Source organism: Neolamprologus multifasciatus, chromosome 19 (assembly GCF_963576455.1).
Source record: "Neolamprologus multifasciatus chromosome 19, fNeoMul1.2, whole genome shotgun sequence".
In the NCBI taxonomy this organism is placed as follows: domain Eukaryota; kingdom Metazoa; phylum Chordata; class Actinopteri; order Cichliformes; family Cichlidae; genus Neolamprologus; species Neolamprologus multifasciatus.
Genome location: NC_140457.1, coordinates 10,485,035 through 10,512,417, shown reverse-complemented (window position 1 = coordinate 10,512,417; position 27,383 = coordinate 10,485,035). Strand labels below are relative to the sequence as shown.

General features: G+C 39.5%; 2 protein-coding genes across 11 annotated transcripts in view; both read left to right on the top strand.

Annotated features, from left to right (window-relative positions):
- stxbp5b (syntaxin binding protein 5b (tomosyn)) overlaps positions 1-13,672 on the top strand; it is a 30,662-nt gene extending 16,990 nt beyond the window's left edge. Inside the window, exons 12-30 of one of the 8 annotated variants that reach the window (XM_085144092.1) lie at positions 68-215; positions 312-379; positions 515-555; positions 1,222-1,442; positions 1,584-1,768; positions 1,999-2,124; positions 2,371-2,519; positions 3,292-3,375; positions 3,808-3,870; positions 3,951-4,007; positions 4,100-4,147; positions 6,337-6,387; positions 6,645-6,773; positions 7,596-7,835; positions 8,309-8,666; positions 8,790-8,955; positions 9,536-9,647; positions 10,022-10,242; positions 10,345-13,672. In XM_085144092.1, coding sequence (XP_085000218.1) covers positions 68-215; positions 312-379; positions 515-555; positions 1,222-1,442; positions 1,584-1,768; positions 1,999-2,124; positions 2,371-2,519; positions 3,292-3,375; positions 3,808-3,870; positions 3,951-4,007; positions 4,100-4,147; positions 6,337-6,387; positions 6,645-6,773; positions 7,596-7,835; positions 8,309-8,666; positions 8,790-8,955; positions 9,536-9,647; positions 10,022-10,242; positions 10,345-10,386 — 2,509 coding nt within the window. In that variant the 3' untranslated portion in view covers positions 10,387-13,672. The remainder of the gene's footprint in view (positions 1-67; positions 216-311; positions 380-514; positions 556-1,221; positions 1,443-1,583; positions 1,769-1,998; positions 2,125-2,370; positions 2,520-3,291; positions 3,376-3,807; positions 3,871-3,950; positions 4,008-4,099; positions 4,148-6,336; positions 6,388-6,644; positions 6,774-7,595; positions 7,836-8,308; positions 8,667-8,789; positions 8,956-9,535; positions 9,648-10,021; positions 10,243-10,344) is intronic. The other 7 variants (XM_085144093.1, XM_085144094.1, XM_085144100.1 and 4 more) reach the window with 7 other exon arrangements.
- A 1,021-nt stretch (positions 13,673-14,693) lies between these two features.
- Positions 14,694-27,383, top strand: part of sash1b (SAM and SH3 domain containing 1b) — a 57,190-nt gene continuing 44,500 nt past the window's right edge. Inside the window, exons 1-2 of one of the 3 annotated variants that reach the window (XM_085144061.1) lie at positions 14,694-14,863; positions 15,606-16,095. In XM_085144061.1, coding sequence (XP_085000187.1) covers positions 15,613-16,095 — 483 coding nt within the window. In that variant the 5' untranslated portion in view covers positions 14,694-14,863; positions 15,606-15,612. Of the gene's footprint in view, positions 14,882-15,605; positions 16,096-27,383 lie in introns of all 3 variants that reach the window. The other 2 variants (XM_085144060.1, XM_085144063.1) reach the window with 2 other exon arrangements.

Sequence of the window (27,383 nt, the reverse complement as noted above, 5' to 3'; positions counted from 1 at the left end):
AGGTCAGAACATGTAGCATAATGCTGTATAATATTTAGTGTAAACATGTGACTGATTATCATGACAGGTATCCCATATTTGAAAACCCTTATCCTCTGACTATCCACGAGTCACCGGTGACCTGCTGTGAGTATTTTGCCGACTGTCCTGCTGAACTTATTCCTGCACTTTACTCTGTCGGCTGTCGGCAAAAGAGGCAAGGTTACAGTAAGAAGGTAAATGACTCAGTTGTGTTGTCTGTGTGAATTTTACATGAGCATTTGACTTCACCGCAGACAGAAGCTTCATTTTTGTTTATTTGTTTTTAACAGGAATGGCCCATTAGTGGGGGAAACTGGGGCCAAGGCACACAGAGCTACCCTGAGATTATAATCACAGGGTCTGTATTGATTGAATAAAGTAATAATATAATGAGTCGTGCTTACTTATTTTAAGATGTGCACAGGTCTTGTTCAGTAATAAATGTTTAATTGTTTTGTTTTGTTTTTATTCTGTCTATCCCCTGCTATAATAGACATGCTGATGGGTCAATCAAATTCTGGGATGCTTCTGCACGTGAGTATTTTGTTGTTAAGAGCAGTATATTACTTACTACAAAAAGTTCATCCTTGCATGTCTTTATCTTTAATTTACATTTTTCATAAAGAAAACAGTTACTACACTGTTTCCTTCCAAGGAGATGTATTCATGCACTAAATTAAAAACTTTAAAAACCAAGTGGTCCTATTGGTTGATGGTTCCCATTGGTTATACGGTTACTGCTACTACGACATACTGAAGTGTGCACATATTTTAATACTTTTTATGGCCATAGTTACGACTGACCCTGTAGTTATAATGCTACTGAACCCAGACACTTCTATTTGGTGTTGAACTACATTATTTTGTCCTAGAAATTACTGTTTGCAATTCTCATTAGTTTGTGCAATATAACACACCAATGACAAGAAAACTTATCACTTTCTTTCTGTACTTCACACATTACAATAACCTGTGAATTCTGATGGATTTCGAGCCGGATGAGCTGCTACGTCACTGATGTCCTGGGTTTCTTTGTTCACAAACTAATTCCCATCTCTAATTCTAGTTGCTTGGATTTTGAACGTAGTGTTCCTTGAAAGAACAATATTAATCACCACCACCTCGATTCCTGTTGTAACCTGTGCTATCGAGAGTGCACTGATCGCAGTGAATCATCGTGTCCTTATTTTCCTTCCACAGTAATGCTTCAAGTGTTGTACAAGCTGAAGACTGCCAAGGTGTTTGAGAGGGCTCGTGGAAAGGAGGAGAAGCCAAACACAGATATAGTAGATGAGGACCCATTTGCCATCCAGACCTTATCCTGGTGTCCCGAGAGCCGGATGCTGTGCGTGGCTGGAGTATCTGCTCATGTTATTGTCTATAGGTTCAGCAAACAAGAAATTACCACTGAAGTTGTTCAGGTAAATTGCTTGGGGCATAATAAACGGACAGAGTGAATGGGTAAATTATTCCTAAGGTCAGGATGGATAGATAATAGGATAATAATCGATAAACATTTACAAGAACAAGCCTTTTTTTTTGTCTTTTTATTTCTTGTTTAGCTCTTGGAGGTGCGAATGCAGTGTGAGTTTAGCGACGTGGACTCGCCTGACCCAGGAGGAGAGCAGACCCCCACCCTGCCAACCCCGGGAGCTTCCTCCAGCCCTCAGGAGAGTGAGCTTCCCACTCAGCCATCAACAGGGAGCAACTCCTCTGATGGCCCCCGAGACAATATACCATGTCTACAGTATGGAATTTCTTTAATTTTGCCTTGGCTTCTGTTTTTGTGAAGCAGGCTGTCACAGAAGAGATGGAAAAACACAAGAAAAAAAAGAATCCTCTTAATAAAATGCTTTTAAAGTAATAATAATAATAGCAATAAAAATGATGATCCAGAGTGTAGCTTGCCCAGAGATGATAATTTATTCCAGTGTAAACTGCAGCCTGCTGTCGTATCCTGCTGTGTGTTTGATGCAGGGTGCGGAGCTCCCCACTGAAGCAGTCTCCGGGCAACCAGGTGGAACTGGTGATCCAGCTGGTGTGGGTGAGTGGGGAGCCACCTCAGCAGATCACCAGCCTGGCAATCAATTCTTCCTATGGCCTGTAAGTCTCTTATGTTCAATACAGCTGATGCTATGACATGAGGTCACATCACTTTGGGCCCTCACTAGTCTTCATAGCTCAGTATCCTTTTTTGTGCTCAATTTGTGTGGGTAAAGAAATCGTAATTATATCCTGTCTCAAAGAACACTGTAACCAAGCATTTGCAACCAAGTGCAAAAGTAAATAAAGCCTGCCTAAATCATAATTTGGAGTTCCACTGCATTCTTTGACCTTTCTGTCTTTCAGTGTGGTGTTTGGAAACAGTAACGGTCTGGCTGTGGTGGACTACCTCCAGAAAACCCTGCTCTTCAATATGGGCACATCAGAGCTGTACAGCCCATCTGACCCCTATCAGAGGCAGCCTCGCTCCCCACGTAAAGCAAAGCCTTCCGGAGGTAGCTGCACGCAACCAATTAAACACTCTTTCTTTTTCTGTTGATTTCTCTCTCTGTTCTGCTGAACTTGTCACCCTGGATAACATTTATCTCACTGAAATACAGTAAATAATTTGCTACGCTCCTTGCATTCCTTTATTTTTTGCTGAACACTTTTGGAGGCTGTTGGAGGTGGGTTAGGGAGGCAGAGCTGACACTTGGCAGCTGCCCTGACTTCGCACTGTGAGCACCGCCCCCTGCAGTAGCTCCTCTCCCTCAACAGGGGGCATCGCTGGCGGATTCTCCATCTGTTCAGTTGGAAGGAGCAAAGACAGTGGAGCATGCATGTTAGAATGGATGCTGTAGCTGAGCAGAGCTGCTCTGCTGTAATAGCACTGCCTTTTGATTCTGTTTACTGACAAAACAATACATAAACCTTGTTTACTTGTTTCAGCCTTGCTGTTTCTGTCATGTCTTCTATTGTGTTTTTCTCTCTTTGCCTAATCATCCTGTCAGTCACTGTTTGTCTTCATTCTTTTTAGTCTCAGTGGCTTGATGCTAGATGCAGGACTCGTATCTGCATTTTGTTTGGTTGCCTTTTAAAAGCAGTCTTTAATTTATGCAAATGGCAAGAACACTATTGGAAACATATACTGTTTTAACAGTGAATCAAATAGAAATTCAGCAGCAAGCCACTGAGACTTCACATTTTCTTCTGTTTTGCAGTTAGATTTTTAGGCATTTTTCTATCTCACTGTTTTTACTGTTGATCTCTCTCTGTGATTTGGTAAAGACATTCCAACTGTGACGTCTTGCATGTCCAGACTTTCTATCTTGTATTCTGAGTCTATGAAAAAACTACGCTCATCTCACTTCAGTAAGTCCTGTTGTGTCAGATTTTTTTTTTTCTCCCCTTCCCACAGTGTCATTGTTCTCCTCTAAGCCTTTCCTTTTATCTCATAGAGATACATTCTCTGGTTTTATTATAGCACCCCAAATCTCCAAAGCTCAGTACAGACTTTTCTTTGACATTTCCAGTGAGGATGGAGTCAAATTTCAGACTTGAGAGAATCTTTAAAGTATACACCTATGATTTGACTACTAGACAGCCAATACTGATGCATTTAGTGAGCTCACTTGTGGTAGATTTGTAAACTGAAGCAGAGCTTACTTGCTAAATTGAATGATTACCTCATTGTATTATTGCCTTTGTAATACTTGAGCTGTTATTGTTACTACATGTGCAATAGGAATTAACTGCAGCGTAATCCTGTCTGACTCTTAATTACAATTTCTGTGGCTCCTGCAGCGACTTGTGATTCCAACGATGGGTCCAATGCCTCAGAGGACCGCTGCAGATCACCTACTTCAGGTAAGTCTTGGCGTGAACTACCGAATGTATCATTTTCTTTTGAAATTCGTCTTTCATATCGGCTGCCATTTGTCATGTAGGCTCTACCTCACCCTGCAATTCAGATGATGACAAAAAGCAGAAATTCATAGAGAAGGGTATTGTATTTTCAAGTGTATGACCCTTTAAAAGTTAGTATTTAGACGGTGACTAAAGTTCTCTGACTTGTATTTTTGAACCTTATTTCCAGTGAAGTTGAAAAGCAGACGCTTTTCCAAGACGGTTGCCAATGACTTTGGTACTGTATCTTTCAGATGTATTCTTTGTGATTACTCACTCTTTCTCTCTGAATGACGGCGTTCTAACCACACTGTGCCTTAATCCTGCGCAAGCCTGTGCATACTGTGCCAGTTAAAGGAATAATTGCATTAAAGAAATCGGTTTTCACTAATCACATAATGTCGGGGTTTTGTAGAAAATGAATCAGGGATATTGATCAAGTGCATGACAGGATGACTCTTCAATTTCAGGTGCAGATTTTCTATGCAGATTTTTACCAAAATACTGTAGACTGCAGTTACACAACTTAGAATATAGTATGGAAAAATGAAATTTTACTTGAGGATTATTTTTTGTGTGTGTTTTGTTTTTCTTGTTTTATTTTTTGAAACTAAAACAAAAGCATAGAAAATCTGCTTCTCGCCTCAGTCTTTACAGCACTAACATCAAAATGATTTATCTTGGACTGTAGATACTTGCTCTGTGTGTTTGATTCCAGGGCTTCAGTTCAGTGTTAACTGTTTGGCTGTCCACTGATTCTTTTTTTTTTTTTTCCCTCCTCCTCTCTCTCCACCTACTCTCTTTGCATAACTATGTTCACTGAATTGTAATTACCTTATTTCTCAACTGCCTCTTGCTTTGTTTGACATTACAGGCTCTATCGGTTGTCTGTGATGCTTCTCTACCTCATTTGTATTCTCGTGGTTTCTCTCAGGGTGGTCACTGACTGCAACAGACAACTTTTAGGAATTAGTACAGAAAAGAAACTGGCAACAACCAAAAGCACCACCTTAAAATCAGCTTTTATTATGATGAATTGTAATGTTATTTCCAAAAGAGTTTAGCGTCTTATTACAAGTAGTCATTTACAAGATATACACCATTGAGCTATAACATTAAAACTACCTCCATAATACTCTGTAGGTCTGCCTTGTTGTTTGACCCTTTGAGACGTGGGCTCTACGACACCTCCAGAGGTGTCCTGTGGAATCAGGCAGGACAACCTTAGCAGCAGATCCTTTAAGCTCTTTACATCGATGGGGCTTTGCACACATTTTACTTCTTTTATTTCTACCACTTCCCACAGATGTGCACTTCAAGTGAGGTCTGGGAAGTTTGGAGGGCAAAATCAACAACTTTTCATGTTCCTGGAAAAAAATTTTTTTTTTTGGGGGGGGGGGCAGGCAATTTGGCATTGTTCTTCTTAAAAGAGCCAACTACTATTACAGTGAAGTGCTGTATGTGGTCTGTAACCATGCTTAGGTTGGTTACGTGTCAAAGTAGCATCTTCATGAATGCCATAGCAACCTCAAAGCAGAACGTTACCCAGACCGTCTCACTGCTTCCACTGGCTTGCCGTCATGCATCCTGCTGTAATTTCTGACACATGTAAACAATGCAGACGCCCCGTTTCCATGATGTAAAAACATGGTTCTTTAGACACCTTTCTCTATTGGTCTGTGTTCCAGTTATGATACACATGCGCTCACTGTAGGCTTTTTTTCAGCTTCTAACAGGGATCAGCATACATCTCTGCAGCTGTCCAACCTCAAACTATGCAAACAATCCATGTATATCGAACAGTACTGTTTGATAGTACTATTTGATACCGTACTATCAAACAGTGCTGAAGTTTTCAGAAATTTGTTACATTAGCTCTTCTAGTGCAATTGGAGCTAGACCCTTCCCCAGTTTACCAGTTGTCCCTTCTCGGGCCACTTTTGGCAGGAAGTAACCTCTACCTTCCAGGAACATTTATCACATAATGATCCATGTGAGAGGACTTGGGTCCATGCACTGCTCTTTTTTCTTTTTTACATTTTTCTCCTTTTAGCCCATCAGGTTCGTTTGAACCTAGCGCTATATATAGTCCCACCTGTTCATAGGTGCCATTCTAACAAAAATAATCAGTATTACTCAATTCACTTCCCAAAGTTCTTAATGTTGTAGCTGACTGGTGTATGCACTGTGACCTCAACAGTTGTCTTACAGTTGGTATCACCATGTTTAAAAATCGTACTCAAAATTGTGTTCTATTCAGTGATCGCACACTGATGTGCACATTGAAAACAATGCCACAAAATGGTAAAAATCCTACTTATTGAATCGTTTGTTGTAATTCACAATCAAAGAAGTTTAAAAAAAAATCTCAATCCTTTTAGGCATTATTGTTTCATCGTAAAACAGAGGTATTTGTTTCTGTTACAGCTAAGATGTCACGGAAAATTAGCTCGTCTAGTGAGCAAAAGACTGACCTGGGTAAGCCAAAACTAATAACTTACATTTTTCTAAGAACCTTTGTATTTTCTTACAGGTGTTCATCTTGTTATTTGAATCTTCTGCTTTGTATTAGGTTCTAGCTTTTAAGTAGGTCTGCAAAACTACTTCTTACTGTCCAGCAACATGTTGTTCTGAATGTCATGTTCCTGATGTCTTGGGGATTTGTTTGTTTGTTTTTTGTTTTTTGTTTTTTTACTGCAAGTTCAGACAAACACTGTCTCTTTTTAAACTCAAAGAAAAGGGTGGGTTCCAACGAAGGCGCATTCAGACATGTAAGAAGCAGTTGTGTTGTGTGAAAAGAATGACAACAGCCAGGATGAACCTGAAGGAGGACCTCTGTAGAACTAAGTCAGACCCCATTTTCTGTGAGTGGACCAGCCTTGGTCTGACTTGGGCTGCAGTGGGATAACCTGTACTAACTCACTCCACTACTATGGCTCTTACTCTGCAGTCATTTGGCAGATGACACTAATCCTCTCACAGTGTGCGTTTCCTTCTTTTTGAGGAAGTTCCAGTGGCATGACTGCACTCGGTGTTAAAAATCTTGCTTTTCCTGTTTACAGTTTTTTCTTGTGAAGATCACACGTGATGGCCGTCATTTTAAGCCTTTCCCCCATGTTAAAAGGCCTTTTGTGTTTATGTTGGTATCCCTCATTAGCTTTTTAAAGGGGGTTAAAACTTGTTCTTAAGTTGCCATCAGCACAAAAATAATGCATGAATAATTCTTACTTCTAAAACATCTGTTTTTGTTTGTTTTTTGGTTTGTGATCCTATAATAGGACATTCATTTTTATTTCTTTAAATAAACAACATTAAGTTTTCAGAATCAATTCCAGAAATCCACATTTGGAAAAAAGTAAATTGCCTCCTTGAATGTAAACTGAAAGAGCATCACAATGTCAAAAGCTTTTTTTTTTTTCTTCTTTCTTTTGTTGGACTTTGGGTTTATTTATCATGTTACTGTGGGTGTTTTTTCTTTTCCGCTGCATTTCCATTTCTATAAAGTACATAAATACAATGGAAGGCATTCTCTGCTAAACCTCTGACATCAGAATATATGTTTCTAACCAGGGTTTTGTTTTTCTCTGAGAACTAAAATGCTAAAGTGGAGAGTTTAACTACTTACCCCTTTCACTTTTACATGCGTTGTTTCCTCATTTCCTTTTGTTTGTCCTCCTGCTGTCCAGATGCCAGGGATAACTCATTCACCCGCTCACGCAGTTCAAGTGTAGCCAGCATAGACCGAGAATCTCGAGAGGCCATCTCCTCCTTTTACTTCTGTGAGAGTTTTCCAAGGAAGACAGACTGCCTGGTCAGCCCCTGTCTGCTGGTGGGGACCACCCACGGCTCGGTGATGATGGTGGCCCTCAACCTGCCACCCAGTGGAGACCAGAGGTTACAGCAGCCAGTTGGCATTGCGTCTTGCGGTAAAAAAAATACAAAAAACAAACTTAAAATAAAATTTGCATGAGGATACATAGTGACCTTTGTTGACAAGCATTATAATATCAAGCATTAGAACTAGGATAAAGCAGCCTTCATAGCTGAAAAGGAGCGAGGGGGAAGTAAATGTTGATCAAGGTGTGGAAATGTGTGTGCAAGGAGTTGACAAGAATATAGACTAAAGCTACACAGACGGTTTCCAATATCATTTGGTGCTACAATAGTCACATGCTATCCACATGATGGGTATATCTTGTGGTGTATTTACTGAAGCCAAAGGGTAAACAGACCTGACCTTAACATTTTGGTTTTAGGATTAGTTTAGTTATGAAAACAAAGCCTAAAGCCAAAATTGCACAAGTTTCAGAAGACAATTAAGAACTTATCATGCCACTTTTAGCTGACCTTGAATTATGCTGTGACCAATTTTTTTTTATTTAAATATCTAATTTCTTAGGCACCCTGGTCCAGCTCAAAGGAGGCATTTTAACTATGGCCCTGCTGGACGCAACTGGAACTCTGCTGCCCCCTTTCTTTGAGCAGTGGTATGACCCAAATGCTTCAGATGAAGAAAAAGAGAAGAGTCGGAAGCGCAGGCCAGCCTCTCCTCCCTCGTCACAGGAGAGCCAGGATAGTCACTTTGCCATACTGTGTTCGGAGAAACAGGCCAAGGTGGTGGCCCTGCCCTCCCAAACCCGCATCTACAAACACAGCATCACAGAGACCTCCTTCGTGCTGAGGGCTGATGTTGTGCAGATGGCTGGGGCTAACTGCATCACCTGTTTCTGTGCTAATGGGCATATAATGACTCTGAGGTATCATCATTACTAGCGTCTGCTGTTATTTATATTTTGAAATCTCTGATCAAGCAGAGATACCAAGTGAGGAAAACGTAAATAGATGTTAGCAACTTGGTGTGGTGTTTTGCGTGATTACAGTTTACCCAGTCTACGGCCTCTTCTGGATGTCAACTACCTGCCACTCACAGACATGCGGATAGCAAGAACATTCTGCTTCTCCAACCTGGGTCAGGCTTTGTACCTCACCTCCCCTACTGAGATCCAGAGGATCACCTACAGCCAGGAGACGTGTGACAACTTGCAGGTCAGATAAATGATCAGATCACCATCAGCTCCATGCCAGTAGCTTTGCAGAGAGAAAAATGCATAAATGCCCAGCAGTAAAACTGTTTCTTTAAATTTGGAGTTTAATTTTGTCCAACATAGCAGACATTTCTTATTTGTAAGCATTTCAGAAATAACAAGGAATTTGGCAGCGATTTCTGCCAAACATAGCAACACAAACTTGCTATGTTTACTTTACATAAGTCTTCTCACATAGGCTCAGTCTAAACCAGGAAAAGTAACTGGTGTGACGTTAGCACACATGCTTATGTAGGCCAGCTGTTTGAATCAGGTCTGCAGTCATTTTAACGTTAGACAACAGTATAATTCCTCATAGTTACCTTTATAGAAAATTAGAGGTCAGTAGAAAGGTGAAGTGCTTGTCTGCTTACAGATAATTCAGTAGATGATCTGAAGGTGCGGGTTAATTTCCTTTTTCATTTTTCTCTTTCAGGGAGATACAGGCCTTAATCGGGTTCATTTAAAAAGTCTGGCTGAGTCTGCATCTCTTCAGAGACAATATATTGAAATACATGTACTGATGTTTCTGTCTTTCGCAGGAGATGCTCAGTGAGTTATTTACCCCAGTGGAGACACCAGAGGCTCCAAACAGAGGTTTCTTCAAAGGCCTTTTTGGGGGAGGAGCTCAGTCTCTGGACAGGGAGGACCTCTGTGAGTACAGAGTGCCTTCTAGTATTGCATAAGGAGTTCTCAAAACCTCAGAGTGCAATTAAATATATGTTTGCATTTGAATACTTAATGCAGTTGTGTTTTAAATGTGTAGTTTTCATCAGTCATCAGGCTTCTGAATTACCGTAGATGTTTCATATATTATTGTATTGTTGTTATTACATATATATCTATATGTAAGTATTTCACAGTTGAAACTTTATTTAGCTATCCCGTGTTATATGTAAAACACTTTGACCTTTTTAGGGCTTTTATTCCACTGTCTTTGGTAAAATGATTGGTGACCTTTCATTTAGGGAAAAATGAAAAAAGACTTTTCAACAAACCATCTGCATATCTATTTTTGTCTCTGCTAGTTGGAGAAACAGCTGCAGGTAAGGCATCTCGTAGCCTGGCGCAGCACATCCCTGGCCCAGGCAACATGGAAGGCATGAAGGGGGCCGCATCGGGAGTTGTGGGAGAACTTGCCCGTGCCAGAATAGCTCTGGATGAGAGAGGGCAGAAGCTGGGTGAGCTGGAGGAGAGAACAGCAGCCATGATGGCCAGCGCAGAGTCCTTTTCCAAACATGCGCATGATGTACGTGAACGGCATCTGTTTGAATGCTTGTACAATTTTTTTTCTTTTTCAGGTTATCACATTAACCCTGATTCACATTTTTCCCCACTTTACTTCCTTCAGATGATGCTGAAATACAAAGATAAAAAGTGGTACCAGCTCTGATGGCAGCGTGTGGAGCATCGGACTCTGTAATTTCACACACCAGTATCTCTGAGGAGCTGCAGGTCCCTCTACTTCTCTTCTCTATTTCTCTCCACGGGGGAGTTATGCGCAAAAGAATTGTGCTTTTTTTCCCCGTTTTCTTTTTCCCTCAGCGTAATATTATCCCTCTGCATTACCTCAGTCACCCGAGGACCTCTGCAGCACAGACACTGTCCAGTGCAATGCAACGAGGATGGAAAGAGGAAAGAAATGGAAGAAGAGAAGCTCTTAGGAGACTCTCATTCCATTTTCACCTGAGAGTGATGACGTTCATTTAACATCAGTCCACACAGTAGGAGAAGAGGGGACCTTTCATATATCCATCAGGCATATATAAAAAAAAATATAAAGTGCTGTTCTTTTAGCCTGACTGCATTTGGTCATTCTAGGCCCTTTATGGCATCTGCTAAACACAGTGGACTTAAATGAGGAGGAAAGTCTGATGACCCCTTGTCCTTCAATTCTAATCAACTCGATGAACGTGCAAGTTTCTGTAGTAATGATTAAATCACTGAAGGACTTGTTTGTTTATCTGTCTAAATTATTTTTGGAGTTTGTCTTTTTGCATCTGTAAGTATGGCTTATCCTTTCTTTTTTTAATATATTGTTTTTGTCTAGAAAGGGCCTTTGAAGTGGTTGGAAGAGTAAATAAATGGGCAGGGAGATTCTGAATCTATTGCCTCTCACCAAATAAGGGCTGGTAGTACACTAGTTCATCACCGACCATACCTTTTTACAGCTTTTGCCAAGCAAATGGGTTTTGGGTGAGAAAGACAAATGGTGAATTTATGGAATCACTCTGTTTTATTTTTAAATGTAATTATTTATGGGAAGCGAATAATAGTTGGGGATTAAATTAAGCTGGGCATTAAGTTTTATTTTGTTTCTTCTGTCTATTAAATGCGAAAAAGAAAGTGCTGAAAATGTTTACCCCAATGACGAGTTTACATTGACCTATAATAAAAATGAATTGATAAGAGTGGATACACTGGAAAATCCATGAAGAGTTTATTTTCTTGAGGCTTTCAAGGGGCTATGGCAAAGTCATGTATGAGAAGGATGATGTGTTGATGGGCAAGGCTAAGATTGCCCTTAATATAATTACATATATATATATATATTTTGGTTACAAATTTAAGTTTTACCTGTCTTAAAGATGTATAAATATATATGATCATTCAAATTTTTATTGGCATACATTTGTAGCTGAATTTTTTTTCTTTCGTTTTTTTTCAGTCTTGTTTCTCAATGTGTAGGAAAAAAAGCATGTGTCTCTTACAGCACAATGGAAGTGATAACGCTGTGTTTGTATCTGTAGCTGCCGGTAGAAATGACCAAGCACACATACGTGTTCCACGCAGTGCCGTTGGTCATCTCTCTCTGAACCATTAACTTAAAAAAACAGTTTCTGCCTTTGCCTCATGACGCATATATGCTAACCTCTACCTACGTGTATATCTGTGTCTTTGTAAACATACATATATTCAGGAATATGTGTATGGGCGCCAATGTCTATATAACAATATATTGACCTATGTATTACAATAGGTCTTTTGAGGTTTTTGTTTTTGCTTGACAGTGTTTTTCAATGTGATTAACCGGAATCCTATTGTAATTAGATTAGATTTCTTTTTCATGAGGTGTGAGGATATGCTGCTAGTTGTGTCAATATAGGAGCATTATCTGTCGGGCTTTTATTTTGAAAGGAGGGGACAAGACTTTGTCAGTTCAGTTTGCTGCCAAATGTTGTATATAGCGCAACAGCTGGACACAAATCTGACAGTGCGGGTTCAGGTAATGTGACATACCGTATGCTTGCGGCCATGTTTTTTTCTGACACCAAAGAGTTTCTTAATTTCACAAAGTTGTCTTGATTCATTTTTCCCCAGGCGTTAAGAGTCAGTCAGGATAGTTTGATGGCACTCTTAAGAAATCTTCTGTGTGTAAGGGGGCGGGGTTTAGGGAGGAGATTGGCTTTGCATCGTCTTATGGGCATGAAACCTTCATTACTGCCCCAAACTGCTAGACATGTATAAAGTAAACCCGAGGAGTTTCATTCCAAAATGGGATATCCAGCAATGGAAATGGAAATTGACTGAATACTTGAGCCTAGAAACTGCGAGGAGGTTTGAAACCTCTTTTTATTTCTGTGTATTATATCACTGAAATAAAGAAAACGTACCTAGAAAACAGTGGATGAGCAGTTGCAATATGGAGATACGACATTTTCGAATAAAACCCTTCACTTTTAGATGGCTGATTTTAAATCTACTGTATACTATTGAGATAAACCCATTTGGAAGAGCAGTTATGTGGGTTTTGCACTATTTTTTTGTACTTCAAATGATTTTGTTAGTATGATTTTTAAAGTGTTGATTCCTCTGTCCCATTTTCTTATGTTTCAAAGGACCAAAACATGACAGAACCTATGCTTATTTATGTCATTTGCCAATTATGCTGATTTCTTCACTCTCAGATTTGTTTTCCATGTCAACATTAATGTCCAAGCTATGGCTGTGCATAAATATCCATCATCCAGACATGACAATGAACGTTTTCTGGTATATATTTAACATGCTCATCTCAGATTTAAGCTTTTCTTCTGCAGAACGAACCATCCTCCTTTGAGTGGGCCGCTGAGTCTTTTTACAAAGTGTGGCCTCAACTTTAAAGTGCTTCAGTTTGCAACATATATGTCCTAAATGGTCTCTTATTGCACATTGAAGGATGCATGATATTAAGTGTTTACAAACTTGAAACAACCATGTATTATCCCCTCTTAGAGATTGTCTGTTCTAGCATTTGTATTAACCACCATGCTGAACAAAGCTGAAGTTCTCTTCACACATCCGGAGTGCGTCCCATTTTCATTTGATCATGCCAATTGTACACATGCGAGAGATTATATTTATTTTTTATTGGTACATCTGTTAATGTTGCTTTTTGCTTCATGAAAACTCTTGCTCTCCCTGCGCTGTAAAAATGCATTGAAGTTGGAAGCTAGGCTCACAGCACCGTGCAGGAGAGCTCAAGGGTTTCTCACTCGCCATACTTCCATCCGTCTGTCTTCTGGGATGAATATCTGTGGAGTTGCAGTATTTTCTCATAGTAGGCGATTTTTGTACAGTTTTATTAAAATAAATTTCACATGGATGTCTGACTTTATCTGCTGCCACAATTTAGACTGTAGATACAGTATATATAGATATTATTGTGCAATGGAAAATAAATGTAAAACCAACCGTAATGAGTTATGTGTTTTCCATTTTATTTTATTTTTTATACCTGAATCTTTTGGCCTCCGCAGGTCAGAGTTCAGTGGCTGTTCTGGATCATTATGTCTTGCTCAAAGACTTTTGGGGCAGCTCTGACACTGACCTGATCGTTTTAATGGACAGCTTTAGAATACGCGTGTTTAAGCGTGTAAGTTAAATCTGCCAGATTTAGACATTCAGGCAAATTTCCATCTGCACTCTCAACTTTCAGAGAAGATCTAATTTTTCACATTTTTGCAGTTGCTCTTCCACTGTGAAAGACCTCTGGAAAGCCTTTGTTTACTTACTCTCATGTAGTATTAATCAACATTTTTGTGTTTTGGAAAGTTTATACATAGCAGGGTAGAGAATTCATATAAATAAGTTATGTAATAGATATTTATAGGTGGTATTTTAATCATATTGGTATACTAAACGCCTATAAAAGTATACTATTATGAGTGCCAGTGATCCACTTAGTTAGAAGACTTCCTGCTAATGCTAAACAACAACAAAAAAACAAAGAAAATAATTTTTCCCTATCAAAAACTTTTTCATTGTTTGTTTGTTTTTGTTTTTTGAATGACATAAACAAGCATCCATACAGATACAGCAGCTGCTTTGTGTAATGTTTTGGTCAAGGGTCAGACCAACATAGCATCTGGGCACTGTCCACGATATAGATTAAGCCGATTTTGTTTTTGTTTGTTTGTTTTTTTTGGGGGGGTGGGGGGGGTTATCTAGTGAATTTTTTTTCTCCACGCAGTCTATGTTTCAAAAACTTTTAATATGTGTAAGTTTTAGTGATTTTTTTAAAATTATTTTGGGGGGTTTGGGTGAAATTATTAAAGTTTAAATTCAAAATTCAAAATTAAAATGATTAAATTAAAGTAAAGGATGGAAATAAACACTTTTGGTAGTATTTTTTTTTATTACTTTTACATTATTATTTTTGTTTGTTTTTATTGTAATGTTTTTGTGTGTGCTTTAGATTTTATTTTATTTTATTTTCAGCGACCGTTCCTACATTTCCCAGCAGCCCCTGCAGGTGGCGCCGCCACTCTAAGAACTCCCGTCGTCCAGCGGGATAGAAACTACAGCGGTGAGTAAAGATCAGGAGCAGCAGCATCCTCACTGTCTGACGAACCGGCGGATGGAGCGGAGGGACGGCAAACTTGAAAACGGTAAAAGCCGGGGACAAAGTAAGCCGCAACACGTGTTCTCTGAATAGCCATAGACTATTTCTGTAATTTATTTTGTACCATTTGTATTTCAGGTTTTAAATATTGCTGTGTTTGAAACGAGATCCTTTTAAGTCTGTGCTTCGGATGAATGTTTTTGATGGACCTCCGCGTGTTCCTCAGTTGCCGCCGCGATGAATGAAACAAAGACGATGGACGCACACTGACCAACACCAACTCTTTGTCGTTGATCGTTGTACTTTAATTTTAAAATCTAATAGAAACACAGCGGACTCACTTAAAGAGTTTTCCCCCCGCTAACGTTAACTTTACGCTTCCCTTGACTGCTCAGACTAGCTAAACAGCCTTGCATTTAGAAGTCTCGCTGACTGCGTCCAAGGGGGAAATTGTTATGTGAAACCCTTAGCCCTTTCCCAAACTTTTAGCGATGTGACAGCAACAGAGTCTGAACCGGAAAACTTGGGAAGTGCAGGTGTCTCAGCGTGGCTGGGTGAGGTCAAAGGGCAGCTGACAGTACCCTGCTGTCTCCTGATATGCGCCTGCTTTGCTGTCTAATGCTCTATCCACAAGCAATACATGTGTTTGCTTTGGAGAAGTGAACTGGAGACTGTGTAAAGTTTTACGGACCACAGTGCTGGATTGCCACCGCACAGGCCCAGCGCAACAGCACCAGTGTGAATGGAGATGATGATGATGTGCACTTAAATTTTTTCTCTATTTCCAGTCTTAAGATGAGCCAGGGGCCAAATCTCGTCCTCCAGTGGCTGTCTAAGCTCCACCTGACCCAGTATGTGGAGTCATTCTTTGACAATGGGTATGATGACTTGGAAGTTTGTAAGCAGATTGGAGAACCAGACCTGGATGCTATCGGGGTCCGCATTCAGTATCACAGACACAGGCTGCTCACAGCAGTGCAAGCGTTAAAAGAGGAGGACAAAAGGAAAGCACCTGGGTACTATTTCACCTTAGAGCCTCTGGATGCTTCTGCCTGCCACCACATCTCATACTCAGACAGACTGGGTGACTTGGAGACGCCGAGGTGTCACGCACAGACTGCAGGAGTGCACCAGGCCTCCTGTCCTGGGAACCATAACCTGAGGTTCACAGACTGTAATGACTTTGTGACTTATCCCAAACTGAAGCTCAAAGTACTCATACGGGATAAACTTGCAAAAGATGGCATTAACCTGGGACAAGCACCTTACACCCACAAGGTAGGATATTTTGACTTCATCTCTTGCAGTTAAGTTGATAATAAATGCTGGGTCTTTAAGAGCTGTCTCATTGGATTTAATATGCTTACTTTACTGCGAATGTGATGAAGAGTGTGACAAATTTCTTTGATAGTGCTGACGTCAAGTGATTCTTCTTTGAGGATGTGTTGGAGTCTCTGGCAAAGGTTCACTGAGGTTCATTGTAGTGTTAGTTTACTCAAAACATTTCCATATTAGTGTTAAACTTAACTGGATTAAATCTAATTGAATTGACTGATTGGGTACTTGGTGAAACAGTAGTAAGACTTACAAAGCCTTCTGACCCTCAGTGTGCATCTTTTAAATTAAGTTAAGGTGATTTTATGTGGAAAAAAATGTTGAGTTCAAGCGTTTAGAAGACATTATCCCACTCTGCCATAATCCTTTGCTGTAGCACCCTTCACACATCCAAACTGGGGCATTAAATCCACACTGGAATTGAATTTGAGCACATAAAATGAAAAATGTGGTGTTTTATAATAAAAGATTTGCTGCAGCTCCAGCTGTTTGGCTCTGTAGCCGTGGATTCCTGCTTAGAATACACCATGTTTTACCATCATGTACATGTAAATCAGAAATTTCCACATGGAAATGGAAAAAGGATCATCGCTGACCCATTTGACCATTAGTCTTTTCTTTGATAACATTAAAACAGACTGAATAACGACCGCCTTTTCTTTAAGGGAGGCAGAAACCTTTCCAAGCATTTGAATTTTCACCCATTCCTGCAAATAATGCAATTTGGTGACTACACGATTTTTACATTTAGGACAGTGTGGTGGGGTTTCTGTTCTGTACTTATTATAGCTATATGGAGAAATGTGTATACATCGTGCAAAATATTATAGTGTAATTCTTTTTTTAAATGTTACAAATAAAATTTCTCAATGGTTAAGGCTCATCCCATCATCAGTGACTATTACTATTAGCCAGTTTCAACATCTCAAAATACAATATGGATACAAAGTGTTTTTGTTGCTGATACTTTACACAAAAAAAAATCAAAGAGATGTGAGTAATTTGGGATTTCTAGCAAATTCTTATACACAAGTCTTCTGATCTATAAATATATACATAATATAATATATAAGTTATATATTGCAATTTTAAAATATAATAATATTTTAAATCTCCCCTTCTCCAAGTGGTTGATGATTCTAACAATACTCACTCTTTGCCAGAAAATAACATTTGCTCAGTTTCACTGGTTAAGCAACAATCGCAAGAAAAACAATGAACAAGAGTTAAAAAGCTTCCGACCTCTGTGGACAGTGGATCAGTCTGCCGTGATGACTGACTGACAGCATGTCATTTTATTTCGAGGAATTTTTTTCCCCATCCTGACAACTGCTCTTTGTGTTGACTGCAGGGGCTGTTAGTTAATGTAATTGCAGAGGATAGCTGTTCTGCTCTGGCATTAACCAAATCCATTCAGTCCATAATACACTCAGCGAGCGGTCCAAGGCCGGCCAGATGAAAAGCTCAGCGACACGTTTGGCTTATTTTCAACAGCCTGTCTCCGAGAGGAAGGTGTGACTGATGGATTTTGGATTTGATTATAGTGAAGAAAACGGATGTTTACCGTTGATTAAATGGTAAACAGTCTGTATTGTAACAGAGTGTCAGAGTGAATCCTTGCTAGAAGCACTGATGCACACTGTCCCGGCATATTTTTACCCTTTCAGACCTAAGGCACAGTTGTTTTTCACAGCAATGGTGCTTAGGCAAGAGAGTACTCGTGTTGATTATTTGTCTTTCCAAAGCTGATACATGTTTAAAATGCTGCTCATCAACAATGAATGAATGTGTTCTGAGGGGGTAGTGAGCCAGATGCAGCTTTCTAGTTAGATTAAGCTCATATTTGGTCAGGATTGCAGTCCTTGTATTTGTGCTTCTTTGTATCAAGTGAGCCTCATTATGCAGTGTTTGGCGCTTTGTTATTTGCTTTATTATTGAAACTCTAATTAGGAAAGTTTTCTTTACCCATCTGCATTGCAATTACTCATTAAAAGTTGTACTCTGCTTTTGGAGCCAGCACACGGCTCTCTCGCCAATGTCGCAATGCCAGGCACTGATCCCCTGAGATCCTGTTTCCATGCCATGATGGGTCAGAGATTTACACATCATAGGGCAGGTGGTTTTACTGTTGTGGCCAATTCCTGAACGTTAAGCTGTGGTTCTCTTGCCATCCACTGTGTGTTTAACATTTTGAGTATTATGTCATCCTGGTGCATTTCAGTAGGAAGTCGGTCAAACTTTTTGGCTCATTAAATTTGGCCCATTGGATCCGTCTCGGTATTTGCACCGCAAAGACATGCACGATTATTTCATTCACTTATAATGTGAACGATGACTCTGCTTCATTCGGTAGCTCATTAGTAAAGAAAACTTGAAAGTAAAACAATCAGGTAAAACTGATTGTTATGGAAACAGATTTCGGAGCAGTTTGGCCTTTCAGCTTAATCAGATGGAGTCCATTAAACGGTTGCAGGATACAGATATGTAGGCCAGTACGGCCCATTTTCTCACCAGGAATAGCATACAGCAGCTTAAGGGTAAACCCATCTCTTCCACCAGTTCTCCTCTGCTTAAATTTTGGACCATTTAGAACTATAATATTGTATACTCTCATTTAGAGATCAGTTCAATGTTTGCATTATATTTTCCAGGCCTTATTAACCACAAGACGGGGATGTTTTAAATCTAGGTTTGGGCTGTGTAGTGTACCATATATTACTTTATGCTTACATGATGTTTTAGTAAAGCCTCTTCACACCATACCATTTTTTTGTTCTTCTATTTTTTTTAAAAACTTGTTGGTCTCCCATTTGCTTTGTTTGATTTTAACACTACAGTATGTCCTCAGGCCCTATTCTGTCTGGTATTCATGAACCACAGCAGTTTGCATCTGTAACCACATAATGCCTTCTGCCCTCAGTCTCTAGCTCAGTGTGCTTTTCTGCCGATTCTATACGCACGACTTGTTCGCACAGACCCAAAGGGCCTGTTGCTGACTTTGAGAGGGGAAAAAATAGTAAAGCTGATTAAGCTGTAAATGATCTAAGTGCTGGTGACACAACAAGCCATTTTCTGAAAATGTAACATGAAAAAAAAGCTTGATATATTTGCTCATGAAATTGCAGCTGCTGGAAATGGGAATCTGTGCTGCATAGATATAGTCTGAAACAAGTTTTGTTTCAGACAAGATGATAGAGGGTTTTTTTTTTTTTGTGGGGGGGGGGGGGGGGTGTTTTTAAAGATATGCACCAGATTATTCATCATTTGTCAGTAAAGCATACATCACATTTCATCAAGCCCAATCCCTCTTTGGAAAAGCTCCCTTTATAGCTGTCTTTACAATGGGCTTCAACTCCCCAGAAGGCCTCGCTGCAGTGCCTCACTTGAAAACCGTCCTGGAGAAGAAATCTTTATAAGTTTTTTTTTTTCTGTGTTGCTTCTCCAGAGGATCAGAGGACAAACAAAACCAGCAGGCCCCTTTTGACAGAAGAAAAGACAGTTTGAATAGAGCCTGGCAAAATACAAGATCTACAGCAGCTGACAGCTGTCTCTGCCTTTGTCACAATAAAGTGGAGATTGAATAGAATGGCTTTTGTTGAACAAAGTTGGTTTTAAAACACCAGCACGGAGTTTAAAGCGAGCACAAGTGTAACAGTATGCTGGCCACCTGCACATGGACTGGTGACTTTAGTTTTTGTTCAGTTTCCTTCAGTGCTTCCCTTGAGTCGCCTTAAAAATAGTTCAATCTCTTCTGATGGCACGGTGATGCAGTGGTTAGCACTTATTAGCACCTTACTGGGCAAAAGTCCCAGGTTTCAGTTCTGGAGTCTGCTGGGACCTTTCTGTGTTCGATGTTAAGTGTTTTCCTCTGAAGGTCCAAAGACATGTTGAATTAAATAGTATTTCCTCCAGTGTGAATTGCTGTGTTTGAAGTGTTTGAGTTAGATAATGTGGGATGGGGTCTACCTATCCCAAGACTAACACAAACTACAAATCACACATAATTTCCTTAGGGATTAATAAAGTATTCTGATTCTGATTTATAGCTGTAGTGTATTAATTGTTAGACTTTAAGTCTAAATTTAAAGAAGTGACCTAAAGACTCTTGCAGTTCATCCTGTGCTTTTATTGTCATTTCTGTGCCAGTAGATGGGCGCTACAAGGGATAAGCAAAGAGACTTACTTCATTTTAATCAATCAAGAATATTATTGTTACTGTGAGCGGATATTTCAGCTTTGTTGAATTCAACCGATTAAGCTTTTGCTGAATATGGGGTATAGGCAAAGTTGGTCTCGCTCTTCCATCACCCAGATTTTGGGATTATGTGCTGAGTGACTTTTAATCTCTGCAGGTGTTATGGCGCAGGAAAGGAAATTTTGTTTTCCCTCCAAAGGAAAACCGCCATGGTTGTAATTTTTATTTTTTTATTTTGAGTTTATAAAACTTATTTTAAATAAGGTAATATGGACCAGAAGTCCAGACCCATCATGGTTGTGTAAAAGCCCTGACTCAAAGACCTATGTTGAGCAAGGAAAAACCCTGACAGGCATAAATGGTTTGGTCATGCTGCAGTATGATGCAGTTTTATCATGTCCTCTATCCATTATCGTTCTCTCGACTACTGGTCGCCCTGTAGTGTACTGTAGGGAAGACCTACTATTGACTTTACTCATGTTATGTCAGTATAGATTAGCTCAAACCACTGGGCATTTGCAGCAATGTGCCTGGAGTATTACCCTTATGGTGCCGAGAGCTAGTTGGGGGCAGGGTGATTGAATAGCATTGTACAGATCATCCAAAACCTAAACATGTCATGCTTATAGTTTGGGATTAAGTCAATTCTTGTCCGGCTGGCTGATCATCTCACTACTCCGTTGTATAACGACAGCTGTCAGTACACGAGCACATATTCAATATTATGTGACTACTGAGAAATATAACTGATCCATGCTGCTAGCACAGATACTGTTCTATGTACAATGTAAAGCAGAGCACTGACCTGTATAAGTTTAATGTTGTCCAGGGTCACTTGTTCTGTGTATATACATCCATCTATCCCATTAAATTTTCTCTTTAATGGCCCTCTGCCTTTATGTTGCATTCAAGTAGGAATTATTCAGTAGAGCATCTGGAGGAGCTTTGCTCAGTGGAAGCAACAAAAATGCACAACACATTTAGTTTATGCAATAGCATGCTTATTTTGGATTTGACTCAAGAAGAGGCTGCTGTATTTTGTTTTCGATGAGTGAGTATTTTTTGAGCAGTTGTTCTGTGTACAAATTTATCTTAAGCAACCTCATTTATTTAAATGCTTCACATAGCTCCTCCTTTTTTATTCTTTAGTGCTTTGGCTTGTGTTTCACAAGGCTAAATAGGTCTTTTAAACTATGAGGTGCTCTCAGAATTTAAATTGCTGTGTTAGCAAGAACCTCTCTTTTCTTTGTGCCAGGCACATGTAAGAGGAAGCTGAAGTAAAGGGGGAAGTTTTATTTAAGTTTGTATCAAAGCAAGCACCGAGTCCAACACTGAACTGCTTTGATCAGGAGTTGCTTCATTTGTTTTGGATGAATTCAAAAACTGAGTTCTAATTACTTTTTTTGTGCATGGCTTCTCTTAACAGAATAAGCACTGGCATAGTGTGAAACCTATAACCTACACTACATAAAGTATGTAGTTAGAGTAGTAGAGCAGTTGCACTCTTTATTTCTATATTAAAAATTTAGCTTTGCTTTTGCTGAGTGTTTTGCAGACTTTTGAGAATAAAGATTAGCCACCATATCCCATTAAAACCCATCAAACATACAGGCATCAATTGACTTGACAAATTAACAGCTTTACTTCGGATCCAGTATAGATTTGGTGGTGTTCTATCAACGTAGTACAAGCCAATTAGTCTACTGGGCAGAAATTCGAGTCAATCTTTTTAGACAAAAAGTAGAACTGTTAAGTTAGCGAAGGCTCCAGCCACAAAGGCCAGTTGGCAAGTGGTTGCGGGAGGTTGCTTGCTGTTGCTAGGTTAAATTGGCCCTAGGAGGTGTGCGATGCTGCGCTAAAAAACTCCTTGCTAGTAGTCGAAGCCACAGCCGCGTGTAGTTTATATGGGACACCAACTCGTCTGCAAACACTTGAAAACCGCTCACCAAGTGATAGTGAAACTGGAGAGAGTGACACAAACTGGAAGCATCCACCCTTAAAGTAGAAGTTGAACCATTTAAAGCTAAATCATTGTGTCCAAAGAAAAGCCACAGCTTTCTAAAGTTGTTCATCATAGTGATGATGTTGAGTTATAATATCATCTGAGACACTCATTGCTGATTACTAAACAGCCCCACCCCCACCTGACTTGCAGTGCACTACTGGTGGAAACATGATTAGTGCTATATTTCTTCTAAAATTGAGGTCATATATGGAAGCAGCTTATTATTTGTTACGTGCTGAAACTCTCTGTATATTAGTGCTAATTCCACACGGCACATATGAATAATGTGAGTTACTTCACTGCATTAAGGGCAAGCATTACAAAGAGCATTGGTACATTTTGCATGGCTTTTCATAGGAAGGTAGTGAATGAATGGCACGATTTCTTCACTTAAGCCTCTGAACTTGTATTAAAGGTTTTGGTGCAGAGCTGCCTTTTAATGTAGTGCACATCTGTTGGGGACTTGAATTTTCATTATCTCTTCCACTATCCTGTCCCACATTATCCTCACAGAAAGCATGGCAATGGAAGGTGAACACATTTAAGAGGGATCTGATCGGTAGTTTGAAATCTGAGAAATCTCAGTTTTATCTTGTGTTTCAAACAGAAGTTCCCCACATCTCATTTAAAATCAAAAGCATAAAAATGAAAAAAGATTAAACACAATAACACCGACAAATCTTCCCATGTTTGGCAGCTAATTTTAGAATTGAATCCATGCTTCTTTTGCAGATCAGGGATTCAGTTCCATTCAGTTTTATTTGGATGGCACCAAATCGCATATTGTTAGGTAAAGACCTTAAGCAGGGGTCTCAAACTCGCGGCCCAGAAGCCACTTGTGGCCCACGTCATCCCTACCAGAAATGAAGAAATAAAATGCTAGTTGGGCCTTGAAGTTCAGTGCCAGCAGTGGCCCACAGCTCGTTTAAGTTTGAGACCCCTGCCCTATAGTAATACAGAAAAACACCTCACTAATCAAACAACCCCATTTGAAAAAACACTTGGCTACACTGGGAAGGAAAACCCCCCTTTTAACAGGAAGAAACCTCCTCCAGAACCTAGAAAATAACTGTTGCGCTCCTTGATTTGTCAAAACAAAAAAGATGTGTTGCGTACTTGAATGTGGTGGAGAAAACGAGGGAAAATGTATATTTTAAAACAAGTAATAGTTGCATTAACTTTCCACTTGTTGACTTTAATATTTTAAACATGAAGGTCCCTTTTTATTAGTGGTGTCAGTGGGACTACAGTGGCAAATTAAACACTGCAAGCAACAAAACTGAATTAAACGTGAATGATTTGTAATCTTTAGTGAGACTGTTGAGTTTCTTTCTAATCATGCTGCTGTGTATGTACTGTAGATATTCCAAATATGGTTAGAAGGGGATCTGTGTGCTATGTAGGCTTCTGTGGCCCACAGTAAATCTCAAGCTTCCAATTCATCCAGTGCTTTGACCTATTAGTAACCCAACCTCAAGGTATGAGGTATGTTCTCCCAGTGAGAACAAAAGCTGCACAAAAGATGTTCCTACAAAATTGTTAGACCAAAACTGCATTTTGGTCTTTTTATAGCGTAAATCTTGTAGGGATGACAGTGGGAATACATCAAGATGCCACATCAGTTCCTGCTTGCTTGTTTACCCAGTGACTGGCAGTGTACTGTGGCAGCTTCCCCACAGTCTACTGCTGCTTCCATGCACTGGTAGTCTGCAGAACAAGAGTACACAGCTTGGTTTCAATCCAGCTGTGTAGTGTTGGTTGTCAGCATAAGGTCTGCTCGTACAAGTGAGTTTTACACCACTAAAAATAACACCGTACGTGACGTTTCATGAAGGCTGTGGTTACCGATCAACCACAACATTAACCCACTGACTAAAATTGTTTCCTGCCGTTAATGTGGTTAATTAAAAAGCACATTATTGCCAGGAAGTGCCATCGTGGCAATGGCACTCCCTGAGGGCAGTGGCCTCTCCCAGCAGAGTTGTAACTATTCAAATCTACAGTGGAACCACACTAAGCTCCTAATCAACCACTGTCACTGCAAACACTGCAACACACATCCAGAGGTCTCTGTTCCAGTGAATTAGAGATGTTGCGAGCTTAAGGTAGACCTTCACAGTATTTGGCTGGTGGATTTAGTTGTTTCTGTTCATCGTATATAGAAGAGAAGCCCAGGGTCGCGCTCTTGTAATGCAGTGAACATTGTATGTTCAGAGTATGACCCACTTTCTGCTCCTCTTCCTCCCCATAGCAGCTAAGACCCCTCCTCCCTTATTAATTTCATATGACAAGTCTGCTGACACTATGGCATAGATCCAACAGCAACATACTATAGAAGCTGAGCTACTTTTCTGGTGAGCCATTTGGGCCGAGGACTTCTTGAAATAGCTGTCATGTGAAATTAAGAGGATGAAATTCTTAAATGAAATGAATTCTTAAATGAATTCCTATTATCCTGCCTTTGGTTTCCTGAGAATAGTGATGTGTGGAATGCCACATTGGCAGCATACATAATGTATTCACTCCAAGAAATCAGAGAAAGTAAGATGGAGCAGCTGTAGTGCGTTTGTGTTTGCTTTGCCTCAGGTCCCCCCACATTAACTTAGGTTAGGTCATCTTTTCTCTTATGTTGAAGAGAAATTGTGTAACCACCAGATATTTTTGTATTTTTCTGAAAAGCTATTTTAAATTTATTTTATTGTTTTATCAAACTGAAGTTTAAAAAAAAGGTCCTAGTTGCTTTAAGTTGCAAAAATCTTTCAGCATTATTCTTCCGATACATATAAATACATTGTGCTACATGTTATTGGTTTATGACTTCTGTTTTATTGATTGTATTTGTTGTAATTGGACTGATTTACATCAGTGTTTCACATCATAACGCATACATCATTTCAACACTTTTTCACGGAGAAGGAGAAGAAACACAAATCAAAGTCAAAGGTTAAAAAATGATGGACTGAAACAGAAAAGAGAGCTCTGAAAGCACAGTCTCTACTAAGGCCAATGCCTAAGATTCCAATTTTAAAACATGTTTTCCTGGCTCTGCATCCAAATTGATTGCATTCTTCCTCTTCCCATACTTTAACTCGCAAGTGAGTTTAATAAAACTAACTTTGCCGACGCTTGAGGAATAAAAGGCACTAAAAACAGGTCAGTCATACTGCTTTTCTGTACAGTTTCAGTATCATCGCTCAGTTTCAGTTGAATACAGGAAAATTAACCTGGAACCTTCAAACCCAATGTGCTCTTCCATCTTTGGATGATATCACCAACCTCTGTGGGCAAGTGGTCTATCAGAGGCTGCGAATATTGTCTATCTTTAAGGCTGTTGTCGTTTTCTTTTCTTTTTTAAAAAAAAAACTTGCCACTGAACCTCACACTGCTATTTTTTTCTTTTGTTTGTTTGTTTGTTTGGTTTTTTTTTTTTTTTGTGTATATTTCGAAGGATTTTCTTATCAGAAAAGAAGTTCTTATTACTGATTCTGTTTTTAAGTGGCAGCCTTAATAGTAGAAACTGCCCCAGATCTTTACAGTTCTCTGTTGTAATATTTTATGGCTCTCTTCATTTATACATGAGCACAACTCGGATATTCTCGGACAATTTCAAAAGCAGCCTATGTAGGAGCTGAATTTCTTTACATTTATTACTGACAAGCAGCGGGTGGCCCGAATGCATCTCTTCCAAGTATCTTCTTCCAAAAGTCTCAGAATCATTTCACTGTTATGCCTTTTATTTTAAATAAGTTATACACATCCAAACTGGGCAGATAGATTTGTGCTAATGACAAAAAGGCAAACTTAAAAATGTGCACAAAAAGGTTTTGTTGTAGATGTGGGTTTTTGAATTTGTGTAAGAGACATAAAAACGTTCCTTTCTCTTAACCATTCTGTTGGGGACAGAAATGAATATTATTGTGCCAGGTGTTACAGGTGTAAATTCATTCATATCTGGACAGTTTTGAAGGTTTTGGTTGTCCCATCTTTCAATGGGATGTCATTTTGTCAGTATGTTCTCCCTGTAATCCAACAGCAGCATATCTTCATGATAGTAATTTATACGTGTATCTATTATCCATCTCTCTTCATGGAGATGAAAGAAGGAGATGCAAGTGGTAATTGTCAGACTGACTGCATTAATGTTGATGTGAGTGTCAGAGACATCTGCAGAAGGCAAGTGTCAGGCCATTGAGATGGTTTCAGATCACTTCCCTTCAGGAGTCATTCAACACAGCCTGCTTCAGTATTTTACACTTTTTAATGCCTTTTATATGAAACTGGAACACTTTTACGTGGCTCACTTTGCATCGATTGTGTAAGTCTAAAAGCTATGTTGCTGTTATGAATTTGAGTTTACTGCTTAGATCACTTTGGAGTTTTTCACTTCTGCTGTGTGTTTTACAAACATTAAGGAGTGAAAATGTCAAGTGAAATTGAATAATTTCATGCAATTTGGAGGAAAAAACAACAACCCACAAACAAACTATACAAACGCCACACTCTCTGAATGACATTGATCAAACTGGTTGGCCTTGATATTTTGTGTCAGCTTATGATTGCTGTCTTAAGCTGACAGCTTTACAAATGCATCAGCAGTTTTCCCCACGATAGTGGTTGCTTGTACTGAACTAATGCCCAAGGCGTCAACTCTGAAATCAGAGAGAGACAAGATTGGAAACAGGGAAAACCTTCAGGTTCCTTGGTTCAATCATGTCAGATGAAGGCTCAAGGATAGCACAGGCAACAAATGGAATAACAAAACTTAAGATCATCTGGGGAGACAAGAACATCTGTCTTTGCTCGAAAATCCATCTGATGCTCAAACGTCCTGTATGGCAGAACTCCAAAGAAGAATTCTGGCAGCAGAGAAGAGATAGTACAAAAACATCTTAGGCATTTCATACACCAAACATGAAGGGGTTCATAGAAAGATCCAGTAGGTTATTGGACCTCATGGGATAGCATAGCCTTGCTTCTCATTCATCAGGCCTTGTGAAAATCATCTTGCAAGTAACCATTCCAAGAATCCTT